This window comes from Microtus oregoni, unplaced genomic scaffold (assembly GCF_018167655.1).
Source record: "Microtus oregoni isolate MIOR12 unplaced genomic scaffold, Mior012 000002F_ref0000024, whole genome shotgun sequence".
NCBI classification, from domain to species: Eukaryota; Metazoa; Chordata; class Mammalia; order Rodentia; family Cricetidae; genus Microtus; species Microtus oregoni.
In genome coordinates, this window is record NW_024543061.1 from 65,637,310 (window position 1) to 65,649,420 (window position 12,111).

The 12,111-nt window shown below is 44.8% G+C and overlaps 1 protein-coding gene across 1 annotated transcript in view; it reads left to right on the plus strand.

The window, feature by feature from the left end:
- Ano2 (anoctamin 2) overlaps positions 1-12,111 on the plus strand; it is a 332,789-nt gene that overhangs the window by 250,212 nt on the left and 70,466 nt on the right. Inside the window, exon 17 of the mRNA XM_041635458.1 lies at positions 6,180-6,254. Coding sequence (XP_041491392.1) covers positions 6,180-6,254 — 75 coding nt within the window. The remainder of the gene's footprint in view (positions 1-6,179; positions 6,255-12,111) is intronic.

The following is a 12,111-nucleotide window of genomic DNA, read 5'->3' on the forward strand; positions in this document are numbered from 1 at the left end:
AAGCATTGCCCTTTAATAACAACTGAGAAACCACCCAGTTCTCTATTTCTCTGTTTCTATGGCATTCTGCATATATTATGCCATGCCATAATTTGTGTCCATCTTTCTCGTTTGTTTCCCCCACAGTCAAGGTTTCTTGGGGACAAAATCTGTGAGTTCTTTGTATCCCCAGTGTCTCGCACTACTGTGGTACTTAGTGCAGTCTGGTGCACAGTCATTGTCCAGAACAGAAGAAGCAACACAACTCACAAGTCTGTCTGCACAGAACCTGCCGTTCTCCAAGGTCTGCCCTGCCCATCGTATTCTCCTTGAGTGCTCAGTGGGACAAATTGCCCACTTACCTCATTCTAAAGGGAGCTGTAATATTGTTCAGAGAAACCAAAGTATAACAGCACCCAAAGTTGCATGACTAATTCAGAGGTGGGCACAGGGATGAGATCCAGGTGTTGGACTTCTCAATCTCTCAGGTTCTTCCCCCTCTTTTGGATACTGTCCCCATTACTTGCAGGAACACAGCATATGATTATTCTAACAAGACCATTCCATTCCCATTCCAGCTGCTCTTGTTCGTAGCCTGCAGGTGAGGAGGCAGATGGGTCCAGATGTTGGTGCTTCCTGGCCCCTGTCCTTTGTAGGCGTCCTGGAAGGAAGAGAAGGGAAGAGGCCAGCATCCTGCTTTCTTTGAAGCCCAAGGCCAACTCTAAGCTGAGCATGATCCTTACTGATGGCTTGGCATTTATCATCTTCATGCTTTTGTGTTTTATTGTTTTTTTAGAGTTTGGAGAAATATTGGGCATATCTTCCTATAAGCATTCTTTGTGGACATCCCGTACAGTAAAAATGTATATTAAAAACATATATGTCCCTGTAGGTATTGCTTTCTTGAAGATGGAAATATAGCTCCATACCTTCAAATATGGAGGTGGGTGCCTCCTTTTAAAGAACAAAGTACAGGTTGGGGAGGCAGGAGGAAACTTTCTCATAGAGAATTTCAACATACCCCAGGAAATCAGGGTTCTTATCAGTGACAGGGTACCTCTATACCCTTGAGAGGATATGACAAAATGGTCTTTGACCTCCTGTCTTTATCCCTCAAACACATAACCTCAGACAAACCTTAAATCAAGATCATGTTGTGGGTCCTTCTACAAAGCATTTGACCACGACATTTCCAATCTGACAAAGCACCAGCGGCAAACCAGGTCTGAGTGGCTTTTATCATCTAAAAGTGTCCAAGAGGGGAGAAAGACCAAACAGAATGCTGTACCTTAGCTGTGACTCTGGGCCAGAAGGCAGGCTTTGAACTGAAACAATATAAATAGAGTGCGAACTTTTAGTTCATAATATTATGTGATATCGGTTCATGAGTTGAGAGAAAAGTACTGAACTTACATGAAAAACTGAGTACAAGTTATATAGGATTTCTCTATATTGTCTTTGAAGATTTTATAAATAAAAGAAACCATCCTAAAGGAAATTTATTTAGAGAAAGGAAGGAACTGCCACACGCTATTGGTAGAGGTGCATTGGTCACTTTAGAAAGCAGCTTGGTGGCTTCTTCTTATAATGACAAACATAGACCCTCAATGTGACCAAGCAAGTTCATACTTTGATACTTGCCCAAGGGACATGAAAATTTATATTTGTATCCAAATGGGTATACAAATTTTGGAAGGGGTTCATTGTTAATTATTATGAGCTAGAAACAATCCAAACAGCCCCCAGGGCAGTGAATGGGCAAATGGACTGAAATCCATCGATATGGTGAACTATAGACCATGCTTCAGTAAAGCGGGAGACTACTGAGCTATGCCACAGCCTGGAGAAATCTCAGATGAGCTATGCCGAGCCAATGACGCCAAACTCAAAAGGAACCGCACACTGTAGTATACTTAGTGACATTTTGGAAGACCCAAAACTAGAGGGGACACTAAACATTGAACATACTTGGCTAGTTCTGGGGGTTGGGGACAAAGATCAAAGACAGAGGAAAGAAGCATTGGAAAGTGATAAAAAACCATTTCTGTTTTGATCTGTGTTGTGACTGTAGATGCATGGCTGAAGAGTCATCAAAATATGCATAACTGCATGCTAATAATGATGAATTATACTGTCTTCATATGAAAAATCCTCTCAGGGACAATTGCCTCTTTGTCAAAAATCCCTTTCCTCTCAGGGGTTTATTGAAACAATATTCTCACCTATTACTTTAAGAACTCAATGAAACTAAGAGTAGTTTCATTTCTAAGTACCGAGTTTGCCAGAAGGGCATGCAAGGGCTTCTGTAGATGTTAGTGACCTGTTTGTTTTGCAGAGATCTGTAAATGGGAGTAGTAGTCCGGGGACACAAACACAGACAGCAGGGACAAAGAAATAAGAGCAGACGACAGCTAGGCTAACGTCTGAACAATGGTGGCATTAACTAAGTGCCCCACTATCATCTGCTTCTGGTGCCATCAAAGCTGATTAGCGCTCACCTTTGTGTGTACCATACAGTTTCTAAAGATTGTCACATCTGCCACTTCGGGTAGACTGGCTGCAGCATCATCGTTAAAGGCTGGGGCATCCAAGAGCTCCCCCGTATGCCTGCAGTTCTCTTGGCCCTCGTCCTAGATGGACTTTATTTAAAAGGCATGCTAATTTAGCGTGGTGTCTAGAATTGTTTTACAGGTAAGGAATCTGAGCATTTTATAGTGGAGAAACTGCTGTGAGGTTGTCTGAGATGGCTCGGTCTGTAAAGAGCTTGCTCTGTGAGTATGGGGGCCTGAGTTTGATCCCAGAACCCATATTTAAAACAACAACAACAACCAATGCTGGGGGTTGGGGAGATGGGCAGATCTGGGACTTGCTGAGCTGAGCAGCTTAACTTACATGAGACCCTATCTCAATGAAAAGAGGGACAGCACACAAAGCTGTTCCCTGGTCTCCATTAATACTCTTACCCGCATGCACGCGTGCACACACACATTCTCTCTCTTTCTCTCTCTCTCTCTCTCTCTCTCTCTCTCTCTCTCTCTCTCTCTCTCCAGGAAATTTATTAAGATCACTGACATAATAAGTATTTTAGAGTCCCAAATTCAGAGTTGACATGTTCTGGTCTGAGTTCTGCTCCTCTCTCTGCTGCTCCACACTGGCGACATGTCCTTTGGGAACATGGTAATTAAGTTAATAGCCTTTTACAACAAATATTCACATCCTGCATGGACCAGAGAATGGAAGAATTTAGTTGGCTTCCTTTGTTAATGCCAAACTCCTATCGTTAAAAATTGCTTCATGTCCAACTTGTACAGACATTTTGGAAATCAGTATGGTGATTTCTCAAAAAATTAGGAAACAATCTAATTCAGAGACCAGCAATACCACTTTTGGGTATATGCCCAAAGGTTTCTCAATCATGCCATAAGGACATGTGCTCAATTATGTTCATAACAGTGTTGTTCGTAATAGCCAGGACCTGGAAACAACCTAGATGCCTCTCGACTGAAGAATGGATAAAGAAAATGTGGTACATTTACACAATGGAGTATTACTTAGCAGTAAAAAATAATGACATCTTGAAATTTGCAGGCAAACGGATGGATCTAGAAAAAAAACATACTGAGTGAGGTATCCCAGACCCAGAAAGATGAATATAATATGTACTACTCATAAGTGTGTAGTAATAGGGGTGGCGGGGCTGCGTCCCCAGCACCCCGGCCGCCTGCTAGCTTATGCCCGAAATAACAACACACAAACTGTATTCATTTAATCACTGCTTGGCCCATTTCTATCTAGCCTCTTCTAGGCTAATTCTCACATATTTATTTAGCCCATTTCTAATCATCTGTGTAGCGCCCCTAAGTGCGCTTACCGGGAAGATTCTAGCCTATGTCCATCCTGGGTCGGAGCTTCATCACGTGCGTCTGCCTGGGAGCTGGGAGCATGGTGTCTCTCTGAGGCGTCTGCTCCCGAGAGGAGAGCTGTGGAGTCTGAGCTCACTTCCTCTTCCTCCCAGCCTTCTGTTCTGTTTACTCCTCCCACCTATCTTCTAACCAATGAGGGCCAAGCAGTTTCTTTTTATTTAACCAATGACCTTCCTCCATCATAAGTGGATTTTAGACATTAGAAAAAAACCACACTATAATTCACAACCCCAGAGAACCTTGACAACAAAGAAGACCCTAAGAGAGACATACATGACTCTAATAGGAAAGAGAAAAGGATAAGATCTCCTGAGTAATTTGGGATCATGAGGGTCACAAGAAGGAGATGGGGAGGAAGGTAGGGGAGTGGAGAAAACGCTTAAAGAAAAGCACTATAAAAACAATAAAAAATAATTGATAAAAAAGAAACAACAAAATAACCCTGCTTCTTGGCAAGTAAGCAGTGCATGTCTGAGATCTCTGCAGTCAGGAGACCGAGGCAGGAGGATTATGAATTCAAGGCCAACCTGGGTTGCATAAGGACATCCCGTCTCTAAAACTGAAACACAAAACAAATAAACAACCTTTTTCACTGTTCTTTTTACTAGTACGCTAGTTTGGAGGACAGTGTGTAATCTTGATTCTTCTGTCGGCTTCCTGTGTTTGGATAGTGTCTGAAGACACGAGAACTGTGTATATGCTATGATGTGTGCCTTCCGAACAAAACCCCATCACTGTAAACATGAAAGGGGTGATCTTCCAACAAACACAAGACTATTTATGTCACAAACGAATGCTTTTCTCCTGACAGCATCGAACTCGATGCTCCTTAGTTGTCTCCTTTCGTGCAAAATAGTGGAAACCATCTTTCTGGTCCAACTTATCTGGGCTTCCTTGTCTCTATGGTCCTGAAGGTCTCTACACTAGTTCTGGGCCCTCTGAGCTTTTTCTTCTCTATATCCTCAGTATCACCCAGAGCCTGCTGCATCAGTGATGCTCAGGCTGGGTCTGATGATTGGATTGGACCCAAATGCACTCACCAAGATCTTAGCTGTATATCCCGGAAGGCCACACCTCTCCATGAATCCATTTTTCTCTTTGAAGCTGTGTGCTTAGCCCACCTTCCATTTTCCTTACCAATGACTTAGAGGAGAATATTTTCAGGCTCAGAAAGCAGTAGTGTGCTAGTGGACCCTGTGGTGTAGAAGGAAACAAGGCTCGCACTTTCCTTCTTCCTGTTTGACTTCTCATAGGTGAACGGTGATGAATCTTAGTCCTGTCTGATTGAAAGCAGGTTTTTGTGTTTCTGTCCCGTCAGAAGGCTCACCACTGAGCATTTAGTGTCTTCTTATGGTGTGATGAAAAGCTGGGTAGTCTCAGAGTCTGAGACCAATTCTCTGGCTGTTTTGAAAACCTTAGTATAAGGTGTATTTACATCATATTGACATCATCTATGAGAGAACGTGCTAAGAACTGACTTCTAGCATCATCCATCGACTCAGCTCACTTGTTCCGGACACACAAGGCAAACGCTTCCTTCTCTACAGTTCCCACGGCTCACTCCTTAGTTAGCCCTCAGTCCCAAGCTCACGGATGATCCTTTGCCCTTTGGGAGTGGGCGGGCTGTCTTTTTCTCCAGGCTGTGAAACCCCTAGGACAGTGACTGGAGGGACTTTCTTTGGTCTCTTCATTGTGCCTGGCACTGCCATGAACACACAAAGGATGCTGGAAAGATGCTTTAAGCCTGGAAGGTGCTCAGCTGACAGTACAAGCTTTCCGAGGCTAGATGGCACTGTTGCTAGAGCCAAATCAGGTCTGTCTGGGAGGCCAGCCTGAGATGGAGAGGAAAGGGAGCCTGGGGCCCTGCCTTGCTGAGTTTGATTCTCACTCCTGGCTTGCAGTGATGAGTGGCTCCCTGCTGGCTAACACAATGTACTTTGCCATTTTCTCTGCACTTCATAAGCATGACTTCAGACTCTCTTTGCAACCTTTTGTGGCTGTCAGAACTGTTGTCTCAATTCTAAACGTTTTCAGGGCCCCTCCGTGTATCCCAAGCTGGCATCAAAGTCATGATTCTCTTGCCTGGAACTTCAGGTGTGTGCTATCAATCAAAATTAAGAGGGCTACTGTTGATCTTGAGAGCAAGAAGACATTAGCTACTACAGAAATATCCATAAAGCAACAAATGGTTGAGATGCAAATTTATGTAAAACAGGAGAGAATCAATGTCTGTTCTTTGTGCCTTCTGATTGTCTCTACTCTCCCGTTTCATCTCAGGATGATGAAGATAAACTGACCTGGAAAGACCGCTTCCCAGGATACTTGATGAACTTCGCCTCCATCTTGTTCATGGTAATTTCTTTGAGGGACCACCTGGCTGGGACTACATGCACTTTGATCCTGTTCTGAGTGTGTGTGGTATGGGTTTTTTTTTTTTTTCTTTTTATGCTGTGGAATAAGAGGGGGCTGACAAAGGTGTGGCCACAGTACTGAATGGTGGAGCGGGAGCTTTCCGATACTGAGGTTACTGACAATATATAACTAAAGTTGCAATGTCCTTGGAGTGGGATGTGTTCTTGGCCAGGACAAGAACTTGAAGGAATTATACAAAGGAGCTGGCCGCATAATTGTGGTGGCCCTTTTGGGTCAAGAATAACTCTCTTCTGATGCTGACAGTGTCTGGAAGCCACAGCAGAGAGCCAGCTGGGCCCAAAGTCTTCAGTGTCTCTGTGGAGGCTGCATTTATTTTTCTTTTCTTTTCTGTGACTGTGAGAGCATTTTATTTGTTTGCTTGTTTATTTTGAGACTTAATGATGTTGGCAGTGTTGGGAAAAGCAGAGGGAAGAGTCTAAGATTGATTCATGGTGGAGTCAGGTTAGCAATTTATGCTAGAAGACCTGAGAAAAGACCATCGAAGGACCTTGTTGGGTTACTAATGTCTGACCGTCTTCAGTGGGAGGCCCTGTGTAGCTTTCTTTCTTGATTAACTAATTAATTAGTTTTACATTCTGATCACAGTTTCCCTTCACCTCTCTCCTCTCAGTCCCTCCCCCAACCTCCACTCAGTCCCCACCCCATCCACTCCTCCTCTGTTTCTGTTCAGGAAAGGGCAGGCCTCCCTTGGATATCAACAGAACAGGGCATATCAAGTTGCGGTAAGACTAAGCACCTCCCCATGGATTGAGGCTGGGTAAGGCAACCCAGTATGAGGAATAGGGTCCCAAAAGCCTCTAAAAGAGTCAAAGACAGCTCCTGCTCCCACTGTTAGGAGACCCACAAGACTAAGCTACACAACTGCTACTTTTATACAAAGGACCTAGGTCATGATGTCTTTGAGCCCTCTGGCTCCTACAATCCTTTCTCTCCCTCTTCAGCAGGATTCCCCGAGCTCACTCTAATGCCTGACTGTGGGTCTCTACATCTGTTTTCACCAATTGCTGGATAAAGACACTCTCTATGGGCTAGACACCAATCTACAAGTATAGCAGGCTATCATTAGGCATCATTGCATTGACATTGTTTTCCTCCAGACGTGTTTGTCTCCATTCTAGGTCTCTGGGCCACCCAGCCTCTGGGTCATGACACTCCAGGCATTGTCAGGGGTGGGCTCACTCTCATGGCATGGGTCTCAGGATAAGCCAGTCATTTGTTGGTCATTCCCACAATCTCTGTACCACACTTACCCCAGCCCATCCCATAGGCAGGACAGACTGTAGGTCAAAGGATATATATAAATGGCTGGGTTGATGTCCCACTCCCTCCACTGGAAGCCTTGTCTGGTCACAGAAGATGGCCAGCCAGTTCAGATTACATATCCGCAATTGCTAGGAGTCTTAGCTGACATCATCCATGTAGATTCCTGAGAGTTTCCTTTGCACCAGCCAAGATGCTTTGTAGTAATAAGGGTGGCGGGGCTGCATTCCCAGCACCATGGCTGCCTGCTCGGCTAGCTTATGCCCCAAAATAATTACACAGACACTGTATTCTTTTAATCACTGCTTGGCCCATTCTCTTCTAGGCTAATTCTCACATATTAATTTAACCCATTTCTAATCATCTGTGTGTAGCACCCCAAGGTGCGCTTACCGGGGAGATTCTAGCCTAGTCCATCCTGGGTCGGAGCTTCATGCTGGGAGCGGGGCATGGCGTCTCTCTCAGGCGTCTGCTCCTGAGAGGAAAGCTGTCGAGACTCTGACCTCACTTCCTCTTCCTCCCAGTGTTCTGTCCTGTTTTCTCCTCCCACCTATCCTCTAACCAATAAAATGGGCCAGGGCAGTGCCTTTATTAGCCAATGACCTTCCTCCATCAATGCTTGGCTTCATAATGAAGACCGTGGGCATAGCAGCTCAGTTATGTGTGGACTGGACTATGTATGCAGCGCAGAAGAGAAGATAACTACTTGGGTTTCAAAATCTGCAAGAAACACCATCATTTGCTGGGCCTACAGGCAGGAATTAATCCTGACCTGGCTTGAGCTCATTTTTTTAAAATTAATATTGGCATCGTAACTAATGGGGACAGGACACATGTAGTCTCAGAAATTTAAAACGTGCCAGGCCTGGTGCCACATTCCTATAATCCCAACATTCCAGAGGTAGAGACAAGGGGATTTCAAATGTGAGGCCAGCCTGGGCTACACAGTGAGACCCTGTCCAAAACATAAATGTTCTTAGCTTAGACATCAAACTCAAGACCTTCTTCTGCAGACGAAGGGCAGAGTGGTCAAAGATTTGCAACCTAACTTTGTTTTTCTCTTACTGCCAAAGAAGCCCGAGGAACGAGAGGTTCTTTGAGAGTGCAGTGGGCTGCAGCATGTTAGATACTGTGACAGGAAGTTGAATCAGTTTAGTGCTCCGGAGCCTCCCGCAAGGCGCACATTGCTGTTAGGAAGTTCATTCACCACTGAAGGAGTATTTAATGAATGCAGTTGTGTGCCTAATGCTGTTTCTCCGGGCCCAGACAAAGCAGAGAACGAAAGAAAATAACAATAAAAAGGGGTTTATAGGCAAGGTCAGAGTGGTGGAGCACACCTGTAGCCCTGGTGTGTGGGAGGCTGAGACAGGGGGATCTGGAGCTCATGGCTAGCCTGGACTGAAAATAGAGATATTTTAAACATTGTGCATGTGGTAAGTTGATAAATAATAAAGCCAACATCCACCGTTAGTAGTGGTGGGTGAGGATCTTGTCGTACAACTGGAATTGAGTGGAAGATACTGGATAAGTATGTTTTGTAGTCTTGTTAAAGCCCTCAAAGGCTGCCAGGATAGTAAGAGCACTGGGCTGAGATCTGGAGGAGGTGTAGGAACAACAGAACAGCCATCTTTGCACTAAGGCTGCTCTCATTTCAAGGACATTTTCCCATCTAAACAAGGCCTTGGCTGGGGTTCTATGGGAAGCCAGATGTGTGAAAATAAAGACTATGTCCAGCTCAAAGTTCACTACACTTTTTTAAACCGCAATTCACCAAAAGCTGGTCTCAAAGTACATAAAGAATCACAAACTCAGGGAAATAGATAACTCAATAAAAACTCAAAAATACTACCTCCATGGGCACTACACAGAAGAAGAGCTCCAGTGGCCAATCAGCCTACATTAGTATTCATGGAAATTCTAATTTAAACCATGATGAAACACCATATGCACTCAACAGACATCTTGTCATTAAGAAGTCTGTCAATAGCAAGTGTTGGGAAAGATCTAGATCAAAAGAAACTTGTACAATGCTGGTGGGAGTTCATTTGAGAAATTATTTAAAGATGCCTCTAGAAACATTCTGGCATCACTTAGTAAAAGCGAGACTTAAAGCCTAGAGCCCTGAAATTCCACGCCTAGGTGCGTGCCCTAGAAACCCTTATGTGCACACGCAGCAAAGTACACACAGGGGAAAAGTCTGTGCGGTACTGTTTATAACAGCCCCAAACTGCCAACAGCCCATACGCCTATCCCCTTGGGAATGGATAAATAAACCGAGATCTATTTACACAGTTAAGGACCACATAGCCATGAAAACGAGCAAGCGAATCATGCTACAGAGCAGCATGGGTGGGAAAAGAAGGGACAAAGAATATACACGGTTTGATTGTTATCAGACAATGTTCAGAAGGAGGCGAGCCGAGATGGCAGGTTTAAAGATGCATTCCTAAGTAACCGTATAGTAAAGTAAAGAAAGAAGTGACTGCCACCCAACTGAGCAGCATATTAAGACTGAAGGAAAAACCTGGATAAGAGATCTTGTGTTTGATGTGAGGCAGGCAGGATACATTGGAGTTTGTTTTTACATCTGTGTGTGTGTGTGTGTGTGTGTGTAATGGAATGTTCTGTATGTTCCCAATAAAACAAAATTTAAAATCACAAATGCATCTATTAAATAAGTCAAAGGAGGAAGTCTCATTAAGATTTTAGCAAGGATCTGTAATAGGAGAGAGAACCAGCCACGCTGGTATTTTGGAGTCAGAAGGAAGAGTGAGGAAAAGGACTCCAGGGTACGGCGCCTGGTAGGATGCCCAGTGAGAAGAAGGACAGTGAACAAGAACAAAGGGATGTGGTTATGGCTGAGATACAGCAGGGGAGGCCATAGGGAGCTAGGGGTAGAGAAAGGAATGGGCTCACCCTGATGAGACTCCCTAGAGAAGCGTTCGCGAAGGAATCACACAATCTGACGTGCAGTTCTGGGTGCTATGGGAAATGCTGGTAACGGAGGCAGGTGTGGAGGGGAGGGGCCGTCAAGCAGGAAGCTGCTGTGGTGATTCAAACAGTGTCCAAGAGTGGACCAGAAAGGGTTCAATCATGCCATGCAGAACGGAGAAAAGTTACCGAGCACGTGGTACGTGCTTGTACGTCCTACTCCTCCATGGGCTGAGGTTGGAGGATTGACAGTTTGAGAGGTGTTTTACCTGTCTGTTGCTTTACTACAAGATCAGCTCCCCAAGAGAAGTCACTTTCTGTTAGTTGCTTTGTTTGTATTTTTCTCGCCACCGTCTCCCTGACACCTAGCCTTTAGACAGCTGTTCGGACTGAGCAGTAAACAAACCACAGATGGATGTCAGAGGCAGCTGTGACTCAGTGACAGAGCTGTCTGTTTACTGGAGCCACTGCCACATTCTGTGCCCCAGCCTGAGCCCCGTTCCACTGAGTTAGCAGAGGCTGCTGCTGCTTGAGCAGTTCTCCGTGCTTTCTAGAAAGTTCTTCCTCCTCCATAGTCTTTTTCCAAGCTTCCCTGCTAGCGAACCCTTTAAACATCAGCAGAGTTTTCTTGCTCTCCCACTTCTCTCTGTAAGAGCATCCCAGACGCTCATGACCTGAAACCTGCGGCTCAGCCCAGCTACTTCCCAGTTCATCCTTGTTACATGTGCACGATGATTTTCGTAACATCAGTTCAGGATGCGAGTCCCGGAATGTGGGGACCAGGCAGTCTCTCCTTCCTAGCTCTTTCACAATCTCAAACTCTATGTCTAGGCTTACACTGTCTATTAAATGTTTTCCTCATGTCTCTGACCAAATGTCTGAGAGGAAAGCAGCTTAAAGGGGCAAGATCACTTCAGACTCCTCTCTGTTGCTGTGGTAAATCCCCTAACAGAAGCAATTCAGGGCAGGAAAAGATTTATTTAGCTTACATTTCCAGGTCACAGCTCATCGCTGAGGACAGTCAGAGCAAAACCACGAACAGGAACTTGAAGGAAACTGTGGAGAAATGAAATGGTACTGTTTTGCTCACTTCAACATAGGCTAAGCCAGCTTTCGTATACCATTCCAGAACCACCTGCCTAGGGATGGTACCGCCCATGGTGGGCTTTGTCATCCTACATTCATTAGTAATCAAAACCATCCCTCAAAGACATATCCATAGGTCAGGGAAATTCTCAGTCAAGGCTTTCTTCTCAGACAACTCTAGGCTGTACTAAGTAGACAATTAAACCTACCGAGGACAAAGGTAATAATTCTGTTTGCTTTTGCCTGGTGTTTCCCCTCAGTGAAGAAGGGATGCAGTCTCTGATAGCAGGGAAGGCATGATGGCCACATGTATCTACAGCCAGGAAACAGACGGAGCACTGGAAGTAGCGAGGGACTAGCACTCTTCAAAGCCCAGCTCCAGCGATTTATTTCTCCTGCAAGGCTCCTTCCTAAGTGTTTCACAACCTTTCAGGTATTCCAACACCAAGCCTGTTGGGACACTTCATATTTACAGCACAACACTTTGCCATATTTTTCT